The 26,911-nt window shown below is 54.9% G+C and overlaps 1 protein-coding gene across 1 annotated transcript in view; it reads left to right on the plus strand.

Moving 5' to 3' along the window:
- Positions 1-789: 789 nt before the first annotated feature.
- MNT (MAX network transcriptional repressor) overlaps positions 790-26,911 on the plus strand; it is a 33,623-nt gene continuing 7,501 nt past the window's right edge. The window contains exons 1-4 of the mRNA XM_062012485.1: positions 790-915; positions 11,614-12,184; positions 14,020-14,061; positions 14,745-14,856. Of these exons, the coding sequence (XP_061868469.1) occupies positions 843-915; positions 11,614-12,184; positions 14,020-14,061; positions 14,745-14,856 (798 nt within the window). The 5' untranslated portion in view covers positions 790-842. The remainder of the gene's footprint in view (positions 916-11,613; positions 12,185-14,019; positions 14,062-14,744; positions 14,857-26,911) is intronic.

A 26,911-nucleotide genomic window follows, 5' to 3' on the forward strand; every position in this document is an offset into this window, starting at 1 on the left:
GAAAACACCGTGTTCCTGGCGGCTGTGGCACGCCGGGTGGAGAAGAGCTTTCATACGGACAGTCCGTAAGGATGGGCGCTGGCTCCAGGGTATCTGGGGACAAGCCGGTGGTGGGAGCAGGGGACAGAGGCGCCGCGGCCGCGTTCGGGGCCGGGGCTGCAGCGCGCCGCCCAACTCTGAGACAGAGAAACGGTTTTGGGTGCACCGGCTGCTGCCGGCCGGCGCCGCGCCGCTCCCCGGGGCAGGGCGGGCCCCGCAGCGCCGCGCGGGGCGGCAGCGGGCGCGGCGCGGCCCCTTTAAGGCGCGCGGCGGCGGCGCGGGGCGCCCATGTGGAGGTGCTCCACGCCGTGTTGTCCTCCGCGCCCATTGGCCCGCGCCGCGCTGACATATTGTAATGGGCCGCGAGCGCACTGCGGGGGGAGAGCCGCCCGGAAAACGCGGCGGCCGGAGCGCTGCGCCGCTGGCCCGGCCCGGCCCCTCCCGCGCCCCGCGCCGTCCCGCGCCCGGCGCCCGCCCCGGGCCGAGCCCGCGGCCGCGGCCGTTCCGCGCGGCGCAGCGGGGCCGCGGGGCCGCCCACGCGCGGCGGCGGCCGGGGCGGGCCGCGCCGGTCCCGTCCCGCCCCGTCCCGTCCGGGCGGCGCCCGGCGCTCCGCGCCGCGTCTTGCCGCCGCCCGCCGCGTAGTAGCGGGGCCGCGCCAGCGCCCGCCTGTTGTGTTTCTGTTGCCGCCCGCCATCTTGTCGCCAGCGCTGCTGCCGTCGGGGCGAGCCGCGGGGCGGCGCGGCGCCTGCGGCCGGGCCCGCGCGAACGGGGAGGCGGCGGCGGCGGCGGCCGCGGCCCGCGCCATGAGCATCGAGACGCTGCTGGAGGCGGCGCGGTTCCTGGAGTGGCAGGCGCAGCAGCAGCAGACCGCACGTGGTAAGGGGCCGGCCGCGCCGCGCCGGGGCCGCCGCCTGACAGCCCCGCGGCCGGCCGGGGCGGCGCGGGAAGGGGGCGCGGGGGCGGCGCGGCCCGGCCGGCCGCAGCGGCGCCTCGGGGGAACGCGGCGCTGCCGGGGCGAGGCGCCGCCGCCGGGGGCCGGGGCGGGGGCGGCAGCGGAGGAAAAAGCCCGCGGCGAGCGGCGGCCGCCGCGCGGGGAAGTGACAGGGCGCGGGAGACCGGCGCGGGCAGCGGCGCGGGGGGGGAAACGGCTGCGCTGCCGTCCCGGCGGGGAGGGGGCGGGGGGCTCCGCGCGCGCGGGGCGGCCCCGGGGGTCCCGGTGCACGGGCCGCGCCGGGGGGCGACGGCCGCCCCCGCCCCTCCCGCGGGCGCGCCGCCGCGCGCGCTGCGTGTCCCCGCGCCGCCGGCGGGGCGGGGGCGGGGCCGCGCGCGTCACGCGCCAGGCGCCGCCCGCCACCACGTGCACGCGGCCCCGCCCCGCCCGCGCGGGGAGCCCCGGCCCGGCCTCGCGCCCCCGGGGGGAGCCCCGACCCGCCCCGCGCCCTGCCCCGCGCCGCCCGCCCCGCTCGGGGTCCCGCCGCCCCGGGCGCCAGTGGCCGTGCAGCAGCCCCTGGCCCGGCGGTGACGCCGGCCGGTTGCGGCTGTTTGGAACCGTCGCGGCGATCGCCGGCTCCGGGCCGGTTGTTTCCCGCCCCGCGGGGGGGCCGCGCTGCAGCATCGGCTCGGTGACACGCGTGTCTACCTGCGGCAGCGGCGGGGGGAGCGGCGCTTTGTGCGGCGCTGCCGGGCGGCAGCCGCAGCCCCATTGTTTCAGTGATGAGTCATGCAGGAGACTGGGGGTTCTGTGAAGCAAGACAGCGCCGAGACGTGCAGGGGCGAGAGCGTCCTGCGGGAGGGACGAGCCGCGGCTTTGTGGCCGCAGGGCTCCTCTCTCCGGCCTGGCGCTGGCCCCCGGCCGAGTCGGGGCTGTCCCTGCGGCCCCAGCGCGGTGCTGACAGCTCCTTGCCCTCTGCCTGAGGCAATTCCCTCGCCTTTCTCCTCAGGCTGAGCTCAGATATTTGCAGCACTGGGGCTTGCAGATGGTGAACGTGTTCTGAGTGTAGCAGAGGTTGAACACTGTTCAGCAGCATTGCTTCGTGTCATCTGCCGCTGGGAAAGCTTTTTATTGTTATCCAGCTACTCCACGGGATGGGATCGGTTTGTAAATGGATGCAACAAGTGAGCATCTGGGATATGTAGGAAGAAGTGTTGTCTGCAAGGCAGGAGGGGCAGAAGCGACCTGGCTGCATTGGGTGGGGTAACCTCTGCAGGCAGAAATCGTTTCGAGACAGGGTACAGGCAAAGCAATGCACCAAAAATACCAGGCGGTACCTCTAGTTACGAGCAGCACCACGTGAGGATGTGTGGAGATGCTGTTTCATACCAAAGCCCACTCCAGGTAGGATCCAGCCCTGTGCAGTGTTCCCTGGGTGGCTCTGCTGTGATACACACAGTTACAGTTTCTGCTGCAACAGGCACGTCGGGGCTGAAGTGGCAGATGAGCCACAACGTCAGTGCAAACGTGGCTACTTCAGGGCAGCCGTGAGCACCAGGAAGATGTGTGGCACGAGAGGGAGGAGCCCATCGCTTGAACTTTGGGTAACAGGAAGATATCAGGGGAGAGCACAAGCAGAGAAATAGCCTGGAAAGACTGTTTGGGCAACAATAAAGTGTTGTAAATTGGCTTCCTCCCTCACTGCCTTCTTCCTCTCCTCTCCCTTCAGCTGTGTGTTCAGAGAAGCTTTACGCTCAGCATCACACCCACAGTTGTGCTGCATAATGCTGGGGGTCCAGCCTGGCCTCAAAATCAACCCAGCAGTGAAAATGTAAAATAAAACTGACTGAAGGCTGCTGGGTCAGAAGCTGACAGAGATGCTGCAGAGTGCTCAGCCCTGGGTGGGAGAGCAGGATGGGAACCTGCCTGGGCATTCCTCTGATGCAACGGTGAGCGTGGTCTGTGCTCGTTGCTGACTGCTGTCCAGACTTTCCCACCACCTAGAGATGGTAAAACACTGTAAATGCTCAAGCTGGTGCTTTTTCAAACCTGAGAATGAAGAAGGAAAAAGTCTTCCCTTCAGCCAAATGTTCATTATCATGTCTTTAAAAGGAGGAAAACAGATAGAAGGAAAAACAAGAAAGGTTCTGGAGAAACAAGAGCAGAATGGCTTTAGGGAGCAAAGAGGGTTGAGGTGTGTCTGGGCCCCTCCGCAGGGATTCCCAGTGATGTGGAGCTCTGGGACTGGCACGTGGACTGCAGCGTGTGAGCACGGCCACTCATCCTGCCTGCGTGGCGAGTGCCGGGGCCGCTGCCCGGCTGGACAGAGGTGGTGGAGCGCTGTGTGCAGCTTGTGACTGAGAAGGAGCTTTCTGAAAGAGAGGATGAGGAAGGATTCACCCAAAGCAGATGGATCGTCATGTTTTCCTTGGACTTGGCAGGAGGTCAGGCCAGCGGCTCTTGTCACTGTTTAGTACTTGTTGTAGCTGATGGTTGCTGGTGCGCAGCTTGAAAAGTCTCAAGCTTTGGGGAGCATCATGGGGTGCAGATGCTGGGAGAGCTCTGTGGAGCTGTCCTGAGTTGTGCTGCTTGTTGTTAAAGCCAAGTTCAGACTTTGCTGAAACCCTTGCTGGAATTTGAAGGATGCAGCACAATTGGGTGATTGGTTGGTTGGTATCTGCCAGGGAAACTGGGAGCAAATGAAATGCAAGTAACGGACTAAGTTAGAGGGAGTTGTGTGCTTATTACTTAAACTACTCTGCAGATACATCTAATGGTTCTTTCATCTCTGGGATCTCTTGGTGACACTTCCACAACACAAACGTCTCCGCTCTGCACTGGCTGGGAGCAGTGGGGTTTGGAGGCTCTCTTGGCTGTGTGCTCGTTGCACGTCCCGGTGTGGTGCTGTGGGCGTGTGTGGGTTTGCTGCCTGCTTTGTGCCGGCCTTGCACGGCTCGAAGAAGTTCCTTACAAATGTGGGGGGTGGATTTGTGTAGCTGTGCAGGGAGCTGTAATGAAAATGAAACCTGAGTGGTTTGGCTCGTCATCTGTACTCCGGTTTGGATGCTCAGCAGACCCGTTCTCCTCTGTGATGACAAATGTTATGTAACTGATGATACCAGTGTTGATGTTATTTGGATCTTGATGATTTGTGGAGAAGCAGCTCAGCAGATTTGGGGGATGTGAGTGGGACAGTCGCTGCTACGCGTTTCTTCTTGTAATGTGGACGCCATGGGCATGCAAACAATAACAGGCACACCCTGGACACACTGTTTTGGCCACATACTTTCAATGTTTTTTGATTGCTTTGGGAGTCTGGATTTTGAAGGGCTTTATTCTCATCCACATGCTGCCTTCATGCTGCTGCTGCTAACCCTTCTCCTTCAAACAAGTGGCTCACATGCACTTAATGCACCTGTTTACACGTGCACAAACCCACAAGCTTGAGGTCCTTTTTCTGTGTGTTCTTTGCAAAATCCAGAGGCATTTGACTTGAATTAGAGGGTGTCTAATGTCTTTGAGTTTAAGTTGATCTGAGAATATGTCACAAAGTTACTTACAATTACAAGTAACTTGTTTTCTTAGGGTCTTTCCCATAGATACTGGGCTAGGACTGGACTCAGCTGGCACTCTGTCTCGCTTGTTCCTGCTCAGTTATGTTTATAGCCTTTTGTTTCTTCAGACATTGCCAGCAAGGGTGGTGACTGAGCCATAAGCATAGCTCTGGTCTTTCCTCACCTCATCTGACTGCCATTTTGGCACCCATCTTAGTTGTGTGGGATTGATAACAAGATGTGTGATGACCAGGAGAACTTCCTTCAGTGCTAGCCACCTGGTGCAGGTGGGTGAGGAAGAGGAGCAGCTCACAGCCAGCACCCGTGGTCTGTGTCAGCCTCCTCTGGTTGTCTTTCAACAGGTCTCATCAGTGTGATGTCGAGACACATCTCCAGAAACCCTGTAGGGCTTCAGGTATTTTCCAACTGAAATGATTCCATGATTCTGTAACCAGTCTCTTGAGTATTTGTGTGACTCGAGAGACTTCCTCCTGCAGCACAGAATGCTCCCTGGTTCAGGATCCTGGCGGGATCCTGGCTAGTGAGAGACACTGTAGCTTTTGCCTGTGATGTAGATTGAGCTCTTGTCTGTTTGCAGGGAGTCAAGTGAGCAAAGACTACACCAAGTATTTCTGAGGAGGAAAGCACAGGGGTGTGTGCTTGGACCCGTGGTGCCGTGGGTTCAGGGCTTTTGTTGTAAAGGTGGGCAGAATCACAGTGATGCTGTAACGTGTGCTGGAGGAGGAGGGTGCCTGCTCCGAGAATCTGCTCTTCCTCTTGGGGTACTGGTGTGCTGATTCTGAGCTAACTTTGGGAAGACAACTGAGGAGTGTCCGTGGATCCAGGGACAGCAGGGGTAACTGCCCTGGTGCAGCCAGTGAGGGTGATGGAGGAAAGCTTCTGGCTCCTGTGCAGGTGTCTGATGGGCAGATCCCCTTGGGTTATTACCTCCTTTCCTTTTTCAAGGGTGCAGATAGGATTCTGAAGGGCAATTTGTACAAATCCATTCATTTCCTTGAGAAGAGAACTGATTAGTGTAAGTAGCCTGTGGAAGCAACCTCTGTCACAGCCCTGAGATGAAACTGCAGCAGTGGGCTGTTCTCATCATAGGGAGCGTTAAGTGAAGTGGTGTCGAGCAAATATGCTTAACTAACAGGCTGGTAATTAACTGACAGATCCAGTTTTGCCATGACTCAGCATGTGACTTGAAGTCATTTAACCTGCCTTTGCTTCAGTTTCAGTGAAACACAGTATGTTGTCTGACTTAGAGCAGTTTGCAGACCACTTGCATGCTGAGGGTCTGAGACCTGTTTGTGAGGGGGGCTCTCGGAGTCTCTTGTGTGGGCACAAGTATCTGGGCTTTTTAGTTGATTAGAAACGTCTCTGCTGGTGGTTTGCCTGGATGCAGCTCCTCCAGAGTCAGCTGTGTGCTGTGGGTGCTCACTCTGGTGGCCAGAGCCTCTGTTTTTCTGCACTTCATCCTGAGTTCTGCAGAAAGGTACAACAGGAATTGTACATGAGTCCAGGCTGCCAAGGGCATGGTCAGCACCTTTGTGGCTCAGAGGCACTGGGGTGCTCTGTGCATATGCAAAACTGCCCACAATGGGTTTGGTTTTTTAAGGAGTTTTGATCTGTTTTCTTTTCTTTGTAGTACTCCTGAATCCTGGCCCTTTATTCATTGCTTCTGTCCACTAAGAATTAGTTGTAACTAAAACGCAGCTAAAATGACTCTCTGGGGCTGATTCAGGGTTTCAGTCAAGCGCTGGAATAGTTAATTACAGCACAATGTAAATTCTCCATACAAATGCGAGGGGCTGTTGCTTTGAGAAGGCTCTGCCAGGTGTTTAGTTATGGTTGATTCTTTTTAGGATCTTGGAAGATGAACTGCATGATTTCTTGAGGGTCTTTCCAACCTTCCTGTCAGTGTTGCAGGAGCAGCGATGGTTTTGTTGAGAGGAATACTTCTTTGTAAGCCATCTGTCCCCGTAAGGTAGGAGTGAAGCTCGTCTGCTCCCTGGATTCTATCAGGTAGTAGGATCACCTTGTTGTTTCTCTAGTTTATTTTGTGCTTGGATATTGGGATCACTGGTTTCTAAGAGTTACAGGTAAATCCATCCTGCTGAAACCACCAATGTTCTGTCCTGGGTGGTGCTAAGGAGGGATTCTTAGCGTGGAGGCCGATTTTGCTTTGCTTTTGCAGATATGACACGTGTCATCATCCTCTGGCTGAGACAATGGAGACTCAGGTGTTTTTGTTGTTAATAGTGAATGGTGACATTGTCTGCAGATGAGGTATGAAGAGCTTGTGGTGTGCTGGTGTAGTGAGGATAGCTCACCAGAGACTCCTGGGAGCTGGGGTCTCCAAAACCCTGCAGTTGACATCCCAGGAGGGCTGGGGTGGCTCTCGCTGCTCTGGAGTGTGCCACGAGCTTTTGACCTCTAATCATGAGGCATTTCCGTATCCCTTGTGGGTAGCATGCTCTCCAAGTGCAGTTTCGTCTTTAAGAGGACAGTGTTTGTGGCCCAGCCTGTGTGAAAAGGAAGGAAAATGTGGCATTTTGGTAGGAGGCTGAAATCTGAGCAGAGCCCCTGGGTGAGCGGCAGCGAGCGGTTGTGTTGAGGAGCCGTCTGTTCCCGAGGCAGGCGGGGGCACAGCCGGAGCCCCGCGGGGTTCTGGGGAGAGGTGCTGTGTCTGGGGGCAGCCACGTCACTGGTGAAGGAGCAGTGCAAGGGATGGACACCAAGCAGTGTTTTTAGCAAAGATGGGAGGGAAAAGTCAGACTTGTGCCGCTGTCAACCAACATTCAGAGGGGCTCAGAGACGGGGTCACAAATGGGCTGGGTCAGTCCTCCAGCCCGTTTGCAGGCACTGGAAAGAGCCAATGGCTGTTTGCTTGTGTAGCCTCCTGTGTCAGCAGCCTTAGTCATGACTCAGGGTGAGCCTGGCTCAGGCTGAGCATTACTGACCTCCGGTGCTGCTGACTCTGCTCTTATCTCCCTTTCCTGGTTCTCCCCTCTGGAGTCTGAGACCTGCAGAAACCAAAACCAGCCCCTGTGCTCCAGCCTGCCCTTGTCAGTGTAGCAGCCCCCTCCCCGAGGGTGGCCAGGCCAGCCTGGACATGACAGTGTCTGCAGACTGTCCCCAGCACTTAGCTGGGATGAACCTGGAGTGGCTCCTGGGGGTGAGGCTGCTGTAGAACCGGTGTGAGTGCAATCCAGGGCACGCTGCTCTGGGTCTGCAGCGGTTCATGGTGTGCAGTGTAAGCTCCCAGAAGCATGGGATGATTCAGAGAACCAGTTTGAACTATTCAGGGCATTATACTGCCAATGCTTAACTGTTCACAGAGTTAAGTGATTCCTTCTCTGTAGCTGGGGACAAGCCTTGGAGCGCACATAGACGTGAGGTGCTTGATTATGCAGAGGCACATGCTGTTGATAAATTCCAGGTGCTGATGGGTCCCTAGTACAAAATATGAGCATTAAAAAGGGCACTGAGGTGCCATGGGGGCAAGCTCCTGCAGGGCTCTTGCAGCGTGGCTCGGGCAGCCTGGCCCGGAGGCACGTGCGGTTCTGCCTTGGCTGCGCCCTTGGCTGGCGGCTCCCTTGGCTGGTAGCACTGCTCCCTCAGCTGGCAGATGCTCCCTTGGCACCTTACCCTGAGTGGCATTTCCAGGGCAGACGGGGAGGAGATAACTTTAAACCTGGCAGGTTATTAGGTTACAAAGTTTGTAGGGCCTGGCACCGTGTGTTCCTGGGCTGAGGGTTCCCAGGGCTGGGTAACTTCCTTGGTTTGTTCCGCTCTCCGTCCCTTTGATGAGCGTCAGCAGCCAGTGGAAATGACACAGGGTTTTGGTGTGCACCTTCTGGTTCAGCTGTCCCTCCTAGCCCAAGAAAATGCCCTAAGCCTCCTGTGCCTTTCCCATCCTGGGCTTGCAGAAGCTCAAGTACCAAGCGCAGGGCACGTGAGGGCTGAGCCACGCGTGTGTCTGAGCACGTGGTGCACTGGTTGCTGTCCATTGCTTTTGTCTGTGAAGAAAAGTGGGTGAACTTATTTCATGTGAAAAATCAAAAGAGCTCCAGGAGCTTTCTTAAAGTGTGTCTTTAGTTTGTTGGCAAAGTGTGAGTACAAAGTGAGCAGGAGGCAGATCTTGGTGGCTTGGGGGCAGCGTTTCTGTTCTGAAGCAGGTTACGGGTGTTGGGAGGAGGTGGCTTAGAGACCCTTCAGTCCTCTCGCTGGTAGTGTGATTCCTTTTTGCTCGTGGACAAGTCAGACACAAAGGAGAGTGGCTCACTGGTGTCAATTTTTGTCTAAAAAAAGTCCTTGAAATGAACTCTTCAGCTCAAGGGGCCTCAGATCTGCAACACCAGGGGCCGTGTTGGCAGCTCCTCAGCAGCCTGGGGACTGCACCTGCCTGCAGAGACGTTACATAAATAGCTCTGCTCAGGAAAGCCTCTGCAACGCTGCTGTCCTGCTCTCTCAGTGGGAATTCCTCAGTGTAGGAATGTCACTGCTGATTCCTGCTCCTGCACCAGAGATGTTGCCATCAGGGCTGGCTGCACGGCTGTCCTGTGCCAGGGCAGGGGGTATCCAGCACGGGCAGGTCCTGCCATCCCCATCAGCCTTCCAGCAGCACCATCAGCTTCCACTGGTTGCCTTCTCTGCTGCTGCCCCCTTGCTGGGCTCGGTGCAGTTTGAGGCTGTGGGCTGCCCTGGCTCAGCCCAGGCACGGCCACGCGCACCGAAACACCGTCAGGCACCGGGCTTGAGTTTCCTCCTGTGTCCTGTGCCAGGGCCGTCACGGCTCTGGCTGCAAACCAAACAGGAAAGTGGGGCAAAAAAATGCTGACAAAGGGCTTTAATGTATCAGTTATTAATGTTGTTCAGTTGGACTGGCCTGAAGTCGTCAGTAGCTGAGCTTTATGCTGTTTGCCTCAGGGGATTGATTCCTGCTGGGGTCTTTGCCACCTTGCCCTGCTTTGCTTCTTCCTTTAAGGAAATGTTGATAATTACCCTGAGACATTCTGAGGAGACACAGAGGAGTGTTGCATTGGGACTCTGAGCCTCTGTTTCAGCAGCCTTACATTCTGGAGTCAGTCAGATCTTGAGCTCACTTACCCTCCTCTCTGGTGCCACAAGGAATGGGATTAGAATTTGGGATTTGAGTCTGAGGCAGCCATGGAAAGGTGCTTTTTGTGTGTGAAATCTCTCCAGGTCACTGGGTTTCACATGGTGTCTTCACAAGTGCTGCAGAGGCTGGAGGTGCAGCCCTGGTGCTGGAGCTCGATCCAGGTGTTGCTTTCTCTTTGTGTGGGTTCTGGGGCTGGCAAGGTTGCCTTACCAGGGCACATTTCCCCTTGTTCCACTTCTTGCTTCTTCTGGAAGATGCTCAGGGGCCTGAGCATAACCTGTTAATTCCAGGTTGCAGTGTACATGCATTTCTGTCAAATTTCCTAGAGATGTACTCCAGGGTTTAGGTCAAGCCCAAGCTTGTCCTTTGGATGGTGTCTTTTGGGCTGTCTTTGAGCTTCCTTTACCTGATACTGGCTGCCATATAGGACAGGAAATCAGACTGTATGTGGTGTTCTTTGCTTGATGAAGCAAGGGTTTATTTTGCAGGTAGTGGTACATTACTCTGGAGCAGTGGTGGCTCGAAGTGTGCTGTTGGTGCAGCTCCTTGGGGGTTGTCAGGAGTGGGATCTGCTGAGCCTCGTGGCCAGTGGGTTGGGAGGGGTTGGGTTGAGGCTGTGAGATGTCCAGGGCTCATACAAATAAATGTCATTTGTGCCATGTTCACACAATTAAAGCTGGAGACCCAGATCACATTTAATGAGGTTTGTTTTGTTAGTTGGGCCACACAGATTGCGTTTGCTTTGTCTCGTGTTCTGGGAACGTGGGAATGTGTGCACATCACAGCCAAGTCAAAGAGCTTGAGTGAAATCCACAGCAGTAAAGACGTGCCCTGGTGGGTTTATATCAGTGTAAAGTCCATTCAGCTGAAGTGTGCACTTGGTAGTATGAAATACAGGGCGTTTCAGCCCAAGGAGCCTGGCCTGGCCTGCAAGGGTGGTTGGTCACGGCCGGCTGCAGTCCTGTGGGGGCTGTTCATCTCGTGGCTGTTGGGTGTCCTGGCTCAGTGCTGGCAGTGGGGGATGCCTGGCTGAGGAGATTTCCTTGTCTGCTGCACACTGGAGGTGATCCTGAAATGCAGAGTTCTGTCCCAGGATGGTGCTGGTCAGGGCTGTCTCCAGGCTCGTCCTTCCCTCCTGGAGGCACTGGCAGTGTCACAGGGTGGGCTCCTTGGTGAAATGCTCAGGAACTCTTTGCCAGTTTAAAGACAGAAGAGGAAGAATTGAAATGTTTTGTTGTGGGTTGATTTCTTCTGCTACACAATAGAGCACAGGGATGTGTTTACAAATGGACACAGGCAGGGAGGGCTTTGGGAAGGTGTACAAGTAAGCATTGCTTGGGGTGCTCAGTCCGTCGTTGTGGGCTTGCACAAGGGCAAGCGGGGGCTGATCCTGCACCTACACTGTATCCCTCTGAGGAGTGGGTACAGGCTCTTGTTCGCATCCTGACACAGCTCTTGAAGGTCCATCAGTCTTACTCAGCTCAGTGATAAGCCCAGGGCAGAAGGGCCTTGCCATTTGTGGCTTTGGACCTCAGGAGTGGGAACTGACTGGTTCAGGCCATTTCTCTCCATGCTCCTGGGACAGGGAAGAAGGAGACTGGTCAGATGGTGACTTGCTTTTCATCTGCTGGTGTCCTCAAAGATGCTGAATGGTGGAGGAGCCAGAAATTGCCTCAGCAGCTTGGTGTCAAGGGCTGGATGTGAGGGCAGCACGTGGTTCGTATCTGAATAGCGCATGCTGGAGTGAAAGGGCAATGAGTGCAAGGTGCAGCGTGGCTGGGACATGGGACGGGCTGGAGGAGCACAGGTCCTGCGCGGGCTTGGGGAGCGCCACGGGCACAGACGCGACGCCTCCGATGCCCTCTCACGCAGGCAGGCAGCCGGCCCCCGGCCGGGTTAGGGGCCTGTGGGTGGGCAAGGCCAAGGACGCGCCGCTAACCACTGTCGTGTTTCTCTTTCAGAGGAGAATGAGAAGCACGAGAAGCTGCGGCTGGAGAGGGAGCAGGAGCAGAAGAAGAACGGCAAGGGCAGCGTGGCGCGGCCCAACTGCGCCCTTCCCCCCGAGGAGCCGCGGAGCGAACTGCTGGTGCCCATCTCCCCGCCGGCCGCGGCGCCCCCGCCTCCCCCGCCCCTGCCAGCCCCCATCTCGGTCATTCCCATCCCCGTCGTCGCCGGCCCCCCGCAGCAAGCGGCGCAGACCGCGCTGTCCCCGCCGCTCGTCCCGCGCCACCAGCCCCTCGTAAGCACTCCCAGCGTCACCAAGGAGGCGGCCTCGGTGGCGCCGGTGATCCAGCGCCCGGGCCCGCCGCTGCCCGACGGCAAAGCCGCCGCCACGCCGCCGTCCGGCAGCCCCAAGCAGCTCCAGCACTACGCCGCGCCGGTCCTGGCCATCTCCCAGCACCACGTGGTCCCGCAGCCGCTGCAGCCCCACCAGCCGCTGCCGCACCCCGCGGCCGCCCCGCAGCTCGGCGCCCTGAAGCTGGCGCCGGCGGAGGACGCGAAGCCGAACGAGCAGAAGAAGAGGCCGGGAGGGTGAGTGCGCCTCGTGTGCGGCGGCTTCTCAGCGCGACCGCGCAGGAATGAGCCGCTCTCGGGCTGTCTGGGGTTTTGGTGGCCGGGTTTCGGAGCTCCCTGGCTGCACACTGTGGCACTGTGCAAGGGGGTCTGTTTCCAAGCCAGAGCTGTGTTAGGAAGCGAGTCCCAGCGCTGCCTGTCTGGCCTCAGGTGGCATCTGATGTTGTGCTTGGCAAATGTCTGCGTATCCTGGGCAGGGGAGCCATGCAGCTGTGCTGCTTGCAGGAACGTTTCTGGCCACTGGTATTGGCTCTGGGAGGTGTTATTTCCCAAGACAGAGGTCACTTTAGCTGCTGTTTCAGTTTCTTGGTGCTGTAAGTGCTAAGGGCCTCCTGCTTGTCCAAAACTCCTGCAGCTGGAAGGGACTGAAGGCTGTTTAACCTGTCCTTGCTCTCAGACAGGACTTGTGACTGACGTTGCTCCAGGTCAGTGTTTGTCTAACTTGTTCTTAAGGACTTTGGCTGCTGGAGAATCTGTCTTCTCCATAGGCGGTTGTTTCCAGACCACAGTAGGGGAACAGATCATTCTCTTCTTTGCAGCAAGCTTATACCTGTTTCCCTTGGCCCTTCACTCCTCCTTCCCTTGGGATAGAGGAGCTACATCTGCTGAGACCCAGCAGAGCTGCAGCCCGTGCAGTGAGAGCAAGTGCCAGCACAACAGAGGCAAAATGCATCCCGTCCCAGGCTGGGGACCTGCTGGGAGAAGAGTTTTGGCTGGGCCAAAACCTGGCCTTGCCTTTTCCTCCCTCCTGGAAGGAGCTCAGTACTTTGAATGTCTCAGAAGGTCGGGACATGGCAGATGACTTACTCTAGGTCCTCTGTTGTTCTGGTGTTTGCTCTGGGGTGTCACGCTCTCGTGAGAGGAGCCCGAGTGTGGGGCTGTGAGTTGGTGCTGGCCTTCCCTCGGTGTGGCCTCCATGCAAGGGCTGGTGGTTTCAGAATCATCTTGTGGGAGCAGAAAGAGACACAAGATGGAGCAGACAAAAAAAGGGGTGATGGTGTCCTTTGGGATGTAGCTGTTCAAATACTGGTTGTAAATACCTGAATGTTTAATATTCCGAGTCCCCCTGCAGTGCTCCCCGCAGTGCTGGGCTGAGCCCAAGGCAGGTAGTTACTCTCACAGCATACAGAAGACATTTGAAATCTCCACATGTCACCACCATAGCTGAAAAGCTCAGACAGCATGTGTTTGTTTGGCTTTTCCTAAAAGTATTGCTCTGGTTTGAAAGGCAGGGCCAGGCCAGAACCCCAAAACCGAGCAACTCCCCCTGGCTCTTCCTTCAGCAGTGGCTGGAGGGTTCCTGGGTTACTTCATTCCATATTTATGCCCAGCTGTGTTATTTCAGGCACAGTAACAAATAAAGTGGTTTGGAGTGTGTCTGCCAAGTCCTGTACACTTTAATTTGAGACTGCATAAATCTCACCCCACTGGAGTGCAGACGCAGATCAGAAATGGGTCGGAATCCGGGCTGCTTAATATAAGTACATGCCACTCATACTTTGTGTCTTTGCCTGTGGTGGTAGTAGCTGTGTCTGTGTGTACACACAAACATCAGACCTGTTTGTATCTTGTGTGCAGCAGATGTGTAGCACTTGTCCCATCTAATAGCCATGCAAAGTGTGGATTTTGCCTTGATCCATACGGGTAGCAATATATATGCAACTAATGTTAAACACCTCTGTTGCTGTTTACTCTTTACCTGTGTGTCCGAGGCACCCTGCTGAAAGTACGGGTTGAATGGCAGTAGGTTTAAACCTGACACTGAGTTTGTCTTTGTTCTGTTTGGGTTGCAGGGTTGGGACCAGGGAAGTACATAATAAACTGGAGAAGAACAGGTGCGTAGAAAGCCGGGGGTTTGGGGCTCTAATGTTAATTCCACTTCCTTTTGGTTGGGGTTTTTCTGGCCTATAGTCTGTGGATGTTTGTTTGGCTTTGGCATTTGGGGGTTGGTTTGTTTGTTTGGTTTTTAACAACCTGAACAAAATTCTTGGTGGCTTTTAATGAACCCTGCAGCATTGCTTTGCTTTCTTACAGCTGGGTTCTGCATCTCTTTGCTTCCCAGTGTGTTCTGCTTGACTGCATAATTGTGTTACAATAACCCTGCAAAGCCCTGATCCTGCAGAGTAAACCCACCCGTGCATAACAGTGTAACCTCTCTTGATTTAAAGTAACCAAATAGCCAAGGTGAGGGTCAGTGTACCGTGTGAATGCAGAGTTAAAGACCAGTTTCTGATCAGAAACACGGTGCAAGTGGAAGCAGCAGCACAGGGAGAGATGTCGTTTGAGTTTGCACGATGGTTTCCTGACAAAGCTAGGACAAGAGTCCATGCAGACAGCCGTCTGGTCTTTGTGCTGATTGAGCTAGCTCAGTTGTGAGCATGCAGGGGGTCCCGGTGACTGCTATGCACATCTGTCAGTGCTTTGCTGGATTAAGGCTCAAATTAAGCTCTATCCCTCTGCTAAGTCGGTTTCTGGTGCCTGCTCCCCCGGGCTGACAAACCCCCTGTGTTCTCTTTAGGCGTGCACATTTGAAAGAGTGCTTTGAGACATTAAAACGCAACATCCCCAACGTAGACGACAAGAAGACCTCAAACCTCAGTGTCCTAAGGAGTGCCTTGCGATACATCCAGGTAGGTGTGGCGTCGGGCTGCTCCCAGAGCCTGTCTGTAGGGCACTCTGCCTGCTGAAACCACGGGATGGTGCTTTGCTTGAAACAGGTGACTTATCTTGTTCCTGTAGTGCAAAGGGAAAAGGAGAGAGGAAAAACTCCCGTTCCTCCTGCTCCTCCTCCCAGGCGAGCGTGGTCAGCTATAAACTCCAGATTGCCAGAACATTTGGCCCTTCTGGGAGCATTTGCTTCGTGTGGTCTCTTTACCCTGGAGGTTCCTGGTTAACCACAGCCATCCACACTAGTGACGGTGATGCAGTGAACAGATAACTCAGGTGGTCCCAAAGAGGAGCATCCAGGCTGTGTGAACTTAAGCTGCTCCTTTTGGGTTAAGATGAATTTCGATCCATATGCTTTGAGGAGGTTTTCTGATTGTTTAACCAAAACAGATTTCCGTGGAAGCTTTGAGTGTCTCACGTTTTGGTGAGAGCTGTAAACACAGATCCTTTGTTGCAGGCAGCAAAAGACTGGCATGTGGGGTTGTGGGTGGATGAGGGGCCAAGAGTGAGTCTGGGGAAAAGGTCAGGCGTGGTGTTTGCAGGCTGAAGTGTCAGTGTTTGCTTCTTTAACGTTTGTGAGAGTGGTTAATGGTAGCACAAAAGAAATTCTCAGACGTGTCCTCTGTGGCTGTGAGGTTGGTGGCATGTAATACAACTAAAATCCATCTGGAAGACGGAAGGTGCTGAGCTCATAGTGCAAATGAAGAGAGCCAGTTGTCCTCATACATCTTACCTGCAGTAAAGGGTGCTGAGGGCTGTTCACAGCGGGCTTTGCTATGGAAGTCTCGCTTTTTCCTTGCTTTCTTCAGCCTGCCCCAAGTACTGTTTCATTCCTACGTTCAGAAGTACTGGTCATTGGTTACTTGCATCAGCTTTACTTTGGAGAGTCAGTAATTGCTCATCACCTTTCAGAGTTAGACCAGCTCAGCCCTTACTAGTCTTCACCAGCCCCTCCCCTTGCAGAGCCTTTGGTCTGTGTGCCTCTGGTGGTTACTGGTGCAGTATGTCCATGGTGTTGGGACAGTCACGCTGTGTGTGGCTGTGTCTGCCCCGCTCCGGTCCTGCCGCGCTGGCCCCGTGCACCGCCGGTGCCTGGCCCGGGGGAGCCGCTGCCGGGACTCTCCGTGTGCAGCGCCTCGGAAACTCCCCTGGGAGCCGATGTTCCCTCTGGGCTGGCTTCAGGGAGCATGCACCGAGTGGCTCTCCCCTGCTGCCACTGGCGTGAGAGCAGAGACATTGAAACGTCTCCAGCTTTGCTCTCAGAAGGGTGACGGAGCTGGTTTTGTGCTGGATCCGTGGGGCTGGGCTGCCACAGCCCCCGGCACGGAGCCGCCCCGCTGTGCGGGAGGGGAGACTGCCTGGCCCACGGGCCGTGGGTGCAGGGCCAGCCCTGCTGCCAGGAGCCAGCCTGGGCGTGCAGCGAGGGGCAGCTGCCCGTCACCCAGCGCAGTCCTGTGCCAGCCCACGCGCTCCTGTGCCAGCCCGCGGCCGGGCGCTCGCCCACCGTGGCGCAAAGGGCGGGCTGACCTCGGGCCCGGCCCGGAGCTCCTCTGCCAGTGGCCAGCTCCACGTGTGCAGCGAGCACATGGTGAGTGCAGCCCCAGCCCCAGCCGCTGCCTGCGCAGGGTGGCCAGTGAGCCGGGGGGCTGGGCCACTGCCCCACGGGCACTGGAGCCGGCAGGGCCATGCTGCTCCCGGCAGCCCCAGCAGCCCCAGCAGCCCCCGGCGGCCCCGGCCAGGTCGGTGTGTGCCTGCCCTCCCCTCGCAGGCCGGCGGGAGCGGCACTGGCCGTGGGCGCTGGCCGTGGGCTCGCGGGGAGGATCCCCACGGCAGAGCTGTTTCGCTTGGCAGCGTGCGCCTGAGTCACGGGACGTGGCTGTGCCGAAAGCTTGAGCCTTGAGCCTTGGGTTTATTTGCTTGAGCAAACAGATTGTTAGAAATCTGATTTGAATTTTCAGAGCTCAAAATTAAAACTGAAACGAAAGCGTGTGTTTGTTGGTTTAAATGCAGTTGAATTCAGCTTTGCTGTGTCTCTACAAGGAGAAGGCGTGTCGGGGTGTGGATGGGGGCAGCCGCCTGCAGCCAGTGCTCACCTCTCCCCGGGGTTACAGAGAGCACAGAGGGGCTGCAGGTGGGGCTGGGACCTCTTACCAGCGGCAGGGGAGGAGGGGAATCCCAGCCAGAGCTGCAGACAGGAGCACAGAGCTGGTCAGGATCACAGGAAAAGAAACAGAAACGTTGTCCTCTTGGCAGCAAACACGCGCCAGGCTCAGCAGCTTTCACTCTACAGGCTCGACGCTCACCTCTTCCTTGGAAGGAGAATGGGGGAGCTACACAAAGAGGATTTAAAAGTAAAACCTCCAGCTCTCAGTGTAAAGTAGTTTTTCACTAAAGGGGTTAAAAAATGACTCCAGAAACCCAAAGCCAGTGAGTGTTGCAGAGGAGGAGTGCAGTGTGCTGGCTCTGAAGCTCTGCCTGGCCGCTGGTCCGTGCCTGCGAGGAGCATGACACTGCACTACTTGTTGCAGCCTCTCTCCCTGCAAAATCCTTTTCCCCCTTTCCAGCAGGAACTTCTTAGGAACAGGCTGTTTGTTTCCTTGCTGGATTGAAATATTTGTGTCTGCATCAAATCAGATAAGTCAGAAAGTTAAATTCCAAACTTCCCATGGAGCTGTCAGTTTAATTTATCCTCAGAGTTGGGCTTGTGCTCTGCAACAGTAAATTAGAATCTGCAATTAAACACACTGTTGCACAAAGGAAATTGGGCTGAACGCAGCTGGAAGTTAATAATCCTTTTAAATGGTGATTCAGCCGTAGGCAGCGTTGGCTGTTGTGCTGTGGCCTTGGCTGAGGGAGTTGTCCCTGCAGGCCAGGGCAGCGGGTGGGCTCTGGTCCGAGGCAGAGCCTGCCATGGGGCACACGGGTTCCAGGGCCCACCTCACCCTTTGCTCTTTCCTCCCAGAGCAGTGTCCCCCAGCAGAGGGGCCGTGTTCCCGTCCCACCCAAGCCACGCTGCGCCAGCGAGCCGCACGGTGCTCCGTGTGTGCTGGAGAAGGTGATGCTGGAGGGGCCAGGCAGCACAAGTCGTCAGACACAGCTCATAGCCAGCATGTCTGTGCAGCTGGGTGTTTTGATTCTCTTTGAAGGATTCCTTGCCCCTTAGGAAATGTTGTAATCATCTTAGTTGGAAGCTAATTGAAGCCCTTAAGCAAGGCTGTTTTCTCTTCTGTGTTCACATATTGTGCCTGTCGCTATGGTACCTGAACACCTTCCAGTTTCAGGGGTTATTTTCTATTGCTTGTTTCCTGTAAGATGATGAGGAGGAGATCTGCTCACCAGGTGACGTTGGGACGGCCAAAATGAGGCAGGTTGGGAGCAGCACAGCCTGGCACAGCTCAGACCACGTCCTGCTCCTTTGCCAGCTTCCCCGCCACAGCTGGAGTCAAGTGCTGACTAAATAATAATGTGCTTACAAAATATTAGACAAATGCTGACTGGATGATAAGGTGCTTACAAAACATTAGACAAAGCCAAGCTTCCCAGGGCGTGCAAATGGCAAAGAGTAAAATCCTCTGAGGAGTGCAAAGCAGAGCACCGCGGGGATGAACGACTGCATGTGCTGCTCAGGTGCTGCAAAGAGCTGGGGGTGGCACGTGGTGACAGGTGTTGGGCCGTGGTCTACAGCAGAGCATTTGCTCAAGGAAATAGACTTTGCTTACAACGTCACAGAAGTCGTCTGTCGGTCCAACCCGCTGCTTACAGTGTTGGAAGATAGCTGTGGTGAACTCCTGGCTTGTGACTCGATGAGGTTGTCATTGATTGCCTCGGGAAGGAGCGGGAAGGGTGTGATTTCTGTCCTGGGGAGCTGGGCTTGGCGTTGGACGTCCTGTCCCGCTGACCCGGCTGTGGGAGCGAGGCCACTGACTGACCCTGGCTGAGAGCTCGTCCCCTGGGCCCTGCCTGTAGTCTGCACAGGGATCTCACAGAGAAACTTGTGTTGCAAACCAGTCTTTTGATTTATTCTTTGTCTGGTTACATGTGCTCAGAGAAATGCACAGAGGAGTGGCTGAGCCGTTTAAAAGTCACGAGCCTGCTCGTGTGGACAGACTGCAGGCCTCTCACTGTCACTGTACTATGGACCAGCTACAGCCTGAGAAGTATTTTACCAAAGTAAAATAGCCTTTGTGATGGAAGCACAGCCAAGGCTGGAGCAGGTCCCAGGCTGCAGCTCTATCCTAGCTTCTCCAGTGCGCGAGTGGAAGCAGCACCTACAGTTTCTGTGGTCTGATGCTTTACCCAGGAGCTAAAAAAGCACTGATGCTAAAACACCCCCTGTTGTACTGGACTCGAGATAATTGTCATCTCTTTAGATGCCCAAGTAAATTACTGCATTGTGCATTTTGAGGGAAGTGGGCCCAATTTCCTCATCTGATTACGAGCACCAGCTTCCTCAGCTGAGCTGGCTTCACGTGGCCGTGCCGTGGCCCCGGCTGACCTGCTGCCTGGGTCACTGCTGCCCAGGTCGATGCCATTTTCCTCTGTCATATGTAACAGCTTCAGACTGAAGTTAAAGCAGGGGCAGAAGTTCATAGGTCTCTGATCATTGTCAGATGCAAAGAAAAACAGTAGTTCAGCAAAGCAAGAGCAATGGGCGTGGAGGGAGAGGTGATTTTCCTAGGTGGGAAAATGGGCTCTTTCACAAACAAAACCCTGTGATCCTGCAGCAAAGGACGTGGCAACATCAGTCATTGTACTTCAGTGCAGGAGGCTGGGTCAGTTTTTTGCTGTTAGCATGTTGGTTATTTTGGCTTTCTTTGTGCCTGTGTCCTTTGCCACTGCTCTCTGCAGCACACGGGCCTCTGCCACCCCTCCTGCCCGCCTGGGGCGTTCTCAGTGGCCACCGACTAAGCTGAGAGCACAGGATGCTGTGTAAGACAAACAGTGAATGACAGAGCTGATTCCTGACCTCCTGGCAGCCAGGAGAAATCCCTCGTGAGCTGACTTACCTGTGCTCATCAGTAATGCTCAGTGTTTATGGGCTATGTTTAAGTTGTTTGTCCTCACCTCGTCTCCTTTGGCTTTTCAAACTGCCCAAAGCAACACGCTGTGCACCTAAAAATGGTGCAGTTTCCCATCTGTGACAACAATAAACAACAGAATTGACTTCCTCAAGGGCAGAACATATACAAAGTACTGTCCAAAGATGCCTGAGCAGTGTGGGTAAAAAACCCTTTGTCCTGTTGTTTTTAAGCTGATCTTGTGGACATGTGAGCAGACCAGATACCGCTCTCACATTTGTTGGTTTTCTTGTTAATAACCGCAGCATCTCTTCTTCTTTTGCCTTGGTTTTATTTATTGGTTGCTTCAGCAATGCCTGAGCACAATAATTCACCCCTGTCTGGTGCTGAGGACCGGAGCATGACCAGTGGATTTTTCAGGTCCTGTGGTAATGCTGCAGTTAGAGTTCAGGTGTGACACAGGTACGGGAGGCCACTGCCAGCATGCTGGTTCCTGGTGCAGGGGATGCTGTAGCGCAGACACAGCCCCTCAGATCTGGTGTTAGCATTTGGTCTTGTATACAGAGTAGAGCTCATTTACATTCAGGCACTGTACTGGCTGGGTTATTGATCAAAATGCATAAACCAAGCTGAGGCTGAATCCAATTAAGTTCCCACCTTGAGAAGCGTAGCTGTTGTTGTTGTATTCTGTGCCAGCTGCTAAGTCAATTTGCTTCTCCTCTGTAGAACTTGCCCAGTAAGAACTGGGTCCATTGGTGCTTTCAGTGCCTCCTTCATGTGAGCAGCACTCACGTGCCAAGCAGTGCTGCTTCGTGTTGTTTACCTCACCTGATCAATTGGTTCTATCTTGCCTAAGTGGCCTGATTTTCATTGCCAATAATAAAGACTTTCAACAGCACTGGGCTGTGGTCATGCAACGTGGTGTCATCTGTGGGTTCCAGAAGGTGATCAGAAATGAGCCCTTTACAAAAGTAGTGTTTGGTACAGTGAGGCAAGTTGGGACCTGCTTAAAAGTATGAGCAGGTAAGAATTGGGAAGTAGAGCTGGTGTTCCACCCAAGTGAGAGGGAGTTGTTCCTGTGCAGCAGATGCAGGGTCTGGCTCCTGCCCTTGATGGAGTTGCTGAAGAATCGATGTTCAGCTTGAGAGGCACAAGGTCAGGCTGTGTTGATATGGGAGGTGGGGTGCTCAGGGAACTCCCTGTCCCTTGGCAGTCAGCATGCAGGTCCCAGCCAGAGCTTACACTGTCAGGCATGTTTCAGTAGCTTCCAGCCCTCAGCCTGGGGCTGTGCTTAGCGTGCAGTAGCACTGGCATTGTTTTGCCTTTGACTTGCACGGTCATCGAGTAGAAGAAATGTGGGATTCCCATCTTGAATCGTAGAGTTTGGCACTTGAACTGGCACATCCACCAAAAGTGATGTGGGCTCCCAGGCAGCTGCAGGCATCTGAACTGAATCCCTGACCCCCTCTGCTGTCCCTCCCCACCACAGGCTGCCTGGAGGGAGGCCTCAGCCAGAGAGCCATCGGGGCGTTTGTACTACAGCAGCGGCTACAGCACGTGTTGTGCTACAAGGTGTTTAAAGTGCCCAGTGTGTGAACTCTGTGAGTGAGTGGAAGCTGTTTCTCAGCCTTTGCCAAAAGGGATGGTGACTTTTGGCGGTTGTTTTTTTTAGCAGTGTCTCATTTCTGACTCGTGCACAGGAGTTTGGAAAGGGTAAAGGCACGATAAATCCTGTACATGTCTTTTCATTGTTAGAAAATCCACGTCCATTGTACTGCTGTCAAGTAGCAGTTTGAAGAAGCACTCAAGGTTGCAAAAACTAAACCAACCTGTAAGTGGAGCACAGAGCAGGGTTTCAAAATGCTGGTGTGTTGCTCATACTGCTGTGACATCTGTACTGGGGTGACATCTGCCAGAGAGCACACGTGATGTGACAAGCGTGGTGATAATTAGAGCCTGACTGCATGGGCTTTATTTTGTGTGTAGTGTTGCAGGAGTCGCCTCTGAAACGAGGCAAAACCCACAACCAATCAAATATCTCCACTGACATCATCACTGTTGGGGTTTGTTTGTGTTTCTGTATTTCCCCAAGAGCCTGAGAGGGAAGGGGTCAGGGGCCCTGTGCACCAGTCACAGGCAGTTTGGATTCCTGCTCTTGTTTGTGGCAGTAAAAGGTGTGTGTTGAAACTCTTCAGAATTAGGGTGATGTGGTGCCTGACCAATTAAAGTTACCAATACTTGCAAGCAAACAATAGTCATTGTGTGTGCCCAAGGGCAGCAGGGTCCAGCCCACCTTACAGAAAGCTGCAGGTGTTGGTGGCAGCCGTGCAAGACATTGTCAACAGCACAGTAATAAATATGGGGGATGTGGAGCTGTGTGTTGGACAGCAGGAAGGTGTTGGACAGCAGGAAGGTGGTCTCAGCTTGAAGTGTGCAGCTGTGACTTTTCCCCCCCTTTGCTGCTGCTGTGGGGAAGGCGGGTGCAGGCCGTGGGAGAAGGGGTGAGCTGGTGCAGCAGCCTCTGCACAGGATGTTGTCACACGCATCAAATAAACCAGAAAAGAATGGAGTATCTTTTCTCCAGTTCTCTTTTAGCTGCGTGGCTCCTCTACTATATCATTATGAGTTAAAATACCAGATCAAGTGTACATTTAGAATGTCCTTTCACTGCAGGTTTCTTACTGTTTTGTTAAGCCTGTCTGGGTGACATTGTGTTCGCTCAGGGACAGCCAGGAGAGCACCCACAGGAGCAAACACAGTCCACAGCTCATAAAGAGGGTGCAGGGCAGGGACTGTTGGTCCTGTCATGCTGAGGTGCATCTTGATCTGGATAATTAGGCTGCTTGTGTCATCCTGAGACAGCGTTCAGGGAAAATGATGTCTCTGGTTGACATGGGAAGGTGGGAGGCAGTGACATGTCCTGCAGGACTCCGCTGCAGGTCGGGTGCCATCTGCAGGTGCCCAGTTCCTCCTGGAGAGCAGGAGCTGAGGGTGATTGTGTAGTTTCCTGTGGCATTAGAAAGAATAAGTTTTCTTTTGCTCCTCTTCCCAAAAGGCTGAGCTATTTGAGAGGAAAGTGGCTCTAAAAGAAGACTGGTGTCACTCTGCAGACGCTCTGTGCTGGTGTTGGTGGTGTGCAGGTGGGGCGGGTGTGCAGAGCTGCTCCTTCTGCTGCATTCTGCTCTTTTAGAGCAGTGTGTGTTGTCATGCAGAGCTGCTCATCCCCAGCAGCTGGCACCTTCCTGTCACTTCACATTCAAGAATGTCCTGGGGCTTTACCTACACCAGGGCAGCCTCTCAGCCCAGTGGGCATGCTGCACCACACTGAGCTGCAGCCTTGGGACCGCGCTGAGAGAAATCCTCTGGTGACCCAGATCTGCCCCGTGGGCTGTAGGTGGAACCATTAGGGTGTGAGTAACTGGCACTGACCTCGTTCCAAAGCTGGAGAAACAGGGAAGAGAGGTGGTGTGGGAGGATCAGCATCCTTTGCTGAGTCACCAGCACTTCAGCCTCCCAGCTGCAGTACACGTGGGGTGGGGAGAGGGGGCCCCTTCTGCCGGGCAGGGTGGCTCTCACAGCTCATGGCTGTTGGGGTCACCCTCACTGCGTTTTGGGAGGTGTGCTTCTCTCTTGGGCAAAGCCTTCACCTTCCAGCTACATTGTCAGGTAGGCTTAGGAGAGGCTTGCAGGGTCCTGCATCCAGCAGCTGTGTTGCTAACAATAGCAACAGGCAGAAAGTTATTACAGTTAAACCAGTGACGTGTCTCCCACACCAGACAGAAACACCAAATAACAAACTTCACGGTATTTAGAGATCTTTTGGGTCTCCAGAATCCATCATTTAGGTGTCTCACTTATTTTGTGAATGGCAGAGACTGTTTAAATAAATAAGGAAAGCAAAGCATGTGTCCAGACTGCTTTGACAGCAGCACACGGGGCTGCTGCACATGGTCCTTCCACTTGTAAATGTTGAATTTCCCCTAACCTTGAGAGTCATATCAAACAGTAGCCCAGATCTGCTGAACTGGTCGAAGCCAGTGTGGTTTTGGTGACTGGCCCTGGTTTGTGTTTGTTTTCTATGTTCCAGTCATTTGCTGCTTTGGAGGGGTTGGGGATTTTTTCTGAGTTAATTCTTTGTCTCCTTAGTTTAGGTTCTTCCTGCCCTGTACCCTGGTAACTGTTTGTACTTTGTCCAGTGGGTCAGCAGGCTGGGTCCTCGTGGTTCTGCAAGGCCAGTGCAAACAGCTGCATTTTTGTTCCAGAGATTACTGCCCAATGCCTTTTTTTATCAGGGATCTGAACTATGTGCAAATCATAAATGTAAATAGCGATGCGTGTTCTCCTTTTTCCATGCTGTCTCTGCTCCAGGCAGATACCCTGTTCTGGGAAGTGTTTCGGTATAGATGTTCATCCTTTGCCACCAGATTGAACAGTGATGGGTGCACAGAAATGTGGTGATGACAAGCCCCTGCCCAGCACCTTCCTCCAGTTGCAGAGAAGCTGCTGCAGCCCCTGCAGCAACCAAGGTGCCAGTTTCCCGGCGTCCTGGTGCCAGCTGGGTGCCGGCGGGGCTGAGCTCAGCTCCTGGCACACGGCAGTGCCCTGGCTGCTGGCACTGGCAGATGTGTGGTCAGGGCTGTGCTGGTGAGTGCACGGTCAGGGCTGTGCTGCCCTGTGCTGAGGCTCTGCCCGGGAGGCTCTGCCCAGGAGGCTCCGCGGGGCAGCGGCCGTGCCTGAGACTGGGCCAGCGACGGGCTGCGAGGAGTGTGGGACAGTCTCTATTTCACCTTTCAAGTTTGCTTTTGGTGCTTGCATTGAGTGTTACCTGAGAGCTCAGAGGCCTGAAGTCAGTGTGAAAACAGCATCAGCCTCAAGTCCTTGTCCCATCTCTCCCTCTAGGCACAAGCTGCCACTTCTCACAGCTGGCTGGGAGCTGGTCGCTGCAGGACCCTCCCCAGCTTTCCTGCTGTGCTGAGCCTGTCACCCTCTCACGTTGATGTCTCAGGGCTGAGCCTGTCACCCTCTCACGTTGGTGTCTCAGGGCTGAGCCTGTCACTCTCTCATGTCTCGGTGCTTTGGGTTCAGCCCGTCCTGGGTCTGTGTTTGTTGTATCTGGCGAAAGCGAGACCATAATCCTGCCCTGAGTAAAGGCTCTTGGGGAAAGCCCATGAGAAGCTGCTGTGGTGCAGACTGTGCAGCTGCTCGTGGGTGGTTTGTGGGGAGGCTGTGCCTGTGTGCAGCAGCTGCTCGTGGGTGGTTTGTGGGGAGGCTGTGCCCGTGGTGCCACGGGCTGTACCAGCGCATCGGCGCTGCTGCGGGATCTCGTCTCCAAGAGCCAGCCGAATGAAGCAGTTACCCTGGAAACCATGGCTTTGGTTCCCATGGCAACGGAGGGGGTTCCACACAAGCAGGGGAGGCACCACCAATCCCTCTGCTGATGGCTGGATCCTGCCTGGTCCTGCTGGCGTGGGCAGGAGCTCTGGTCGGGGGCTCTGGGCGGCGCGGGGAGCGGGTCCCGTGCCGGCTGCTGGCTCCCTTGCAGGTGGGCAGCGCTGCTGGGGCACGTCGCTGCTGCCAGGGCTGGCGGCTCCAGCCCGATGCCATGGGGGCAGCCAGCTCTGTTCTGCTTCCATGGGCTCTCCTGGGCCCTGTTTCACCGCAGGTTGGGTTGAGTTGAGGTGAATGATTTCTCTAGGTGCTGGGCTTTAAACAAACTGCTCTCTGCACCTGCAGAACTTCATGGAAAGTGTAACAGGATTCAAAGTAGGGATACCCCAAAGAACTACAGGTGAGTGTGGCACCTCTGCCAGCAGAGGCTTTGGGGGCTTGGGCTGTCTGGGGCCTGCAGGTCCTGCAGCATCCTTCTGATGCTTCTGGTTGCAACACTTGTGGAGACAGGCTGGAGGACTACTCATGCTGTACATCTGCTGCACTGTGGCAGTCCTGGCAAGGTTAAGATCCTTTTCTTGAGATTTAGCTTTTTTTCCCCTGATACATAGGAATCAAAATGGTGTGTGGCAGTGGAACCTGTGACTGGCTGGGTTGGGTCTGTGCAGAATGGCATCGGAGTCCTGGGGTGGGACTGGAGACCTCCCCTGGCCCAGCAGCCATGATTCCAGTGGCAAAGAGTTAAAGAATCTGGCTCAAAATTGCAGATCACTGTGGTGCTTGCTCATTGACGAGGAATTTTTAATCAGTGAGTGCCACGTAACAGGACACAACAGCTGAAATATGCTTCTGGATAAAGCTCATAATGGAAAGTGTGGGTTTAAATTGCTAATATAGTGTTTATAAAGGGAGCTTTTTAATAAGACCTTTTAAAACCTTACTAATGCCAGCTACAGGGCTAGCATTATTCTTGAGGCAGGCACAGAGAAAGCGTTTGGGGGAATTATTTGCAGTCTTGACATGAGAATAAGCAATTTAATTACAGGCAGCTATAAAATGGGAAATTCTTTACAGTGACAAATGGCTGTTGCTGCACAGTGACAACAGTGGTTTGTGTTTGGTTTGTTTACCAAATAATGGCAAGTGGGATGCTCACAGGGACCAAACTGCAGCACTGCAACAGCGAGAAGAATGGGCACAAAGGAGCAAAATGCTACAGCTAGTAATGCATTGGGTGTGTGCCGTCACTGCAGTGGTGCTGGCCTGGCCTTAATAACCCCTGTGGGAAAGGCTGAAGCTGACAGCTGTGTGTGAGGGAGGAAGATCAAATACAGAGCCAGAGCAAACCCACGGGTGGATTCAGATTTGGTCACTGCTGTTTAAATAAAAGATGCAGGGGCTCCTGAGCACTGCCCTCACTCGCCTGTCCCTGTCCCCAGTGCACGCAGGAGCAGCAGCCGCTGGAGGGGTCCTGGATGCTGCAGGCATCCCCCAGCCTCCCTTGGTTGTGTTTTCCACATGACCACTCTCATGCCTCATGTTACACACGTGCTGAGGTGTGTAGTGTGTGGTTTCAAGTGCAGCTTTCACGTTTGGGATTGTTATTGCAGGG

Source organism: Colius striatus, chromosome 20 (genome assembly GCF_028858725.1).
Source record: "Colius striatus isolate bColStr4 chromosome 20, bColStr4.1.hap1, whole genome shotgun sequence".
NCBI lineage: Eukaryota > Metazoa > Chordata > Aves > Coliiformes > Coliidae > Colius > Colius striatus.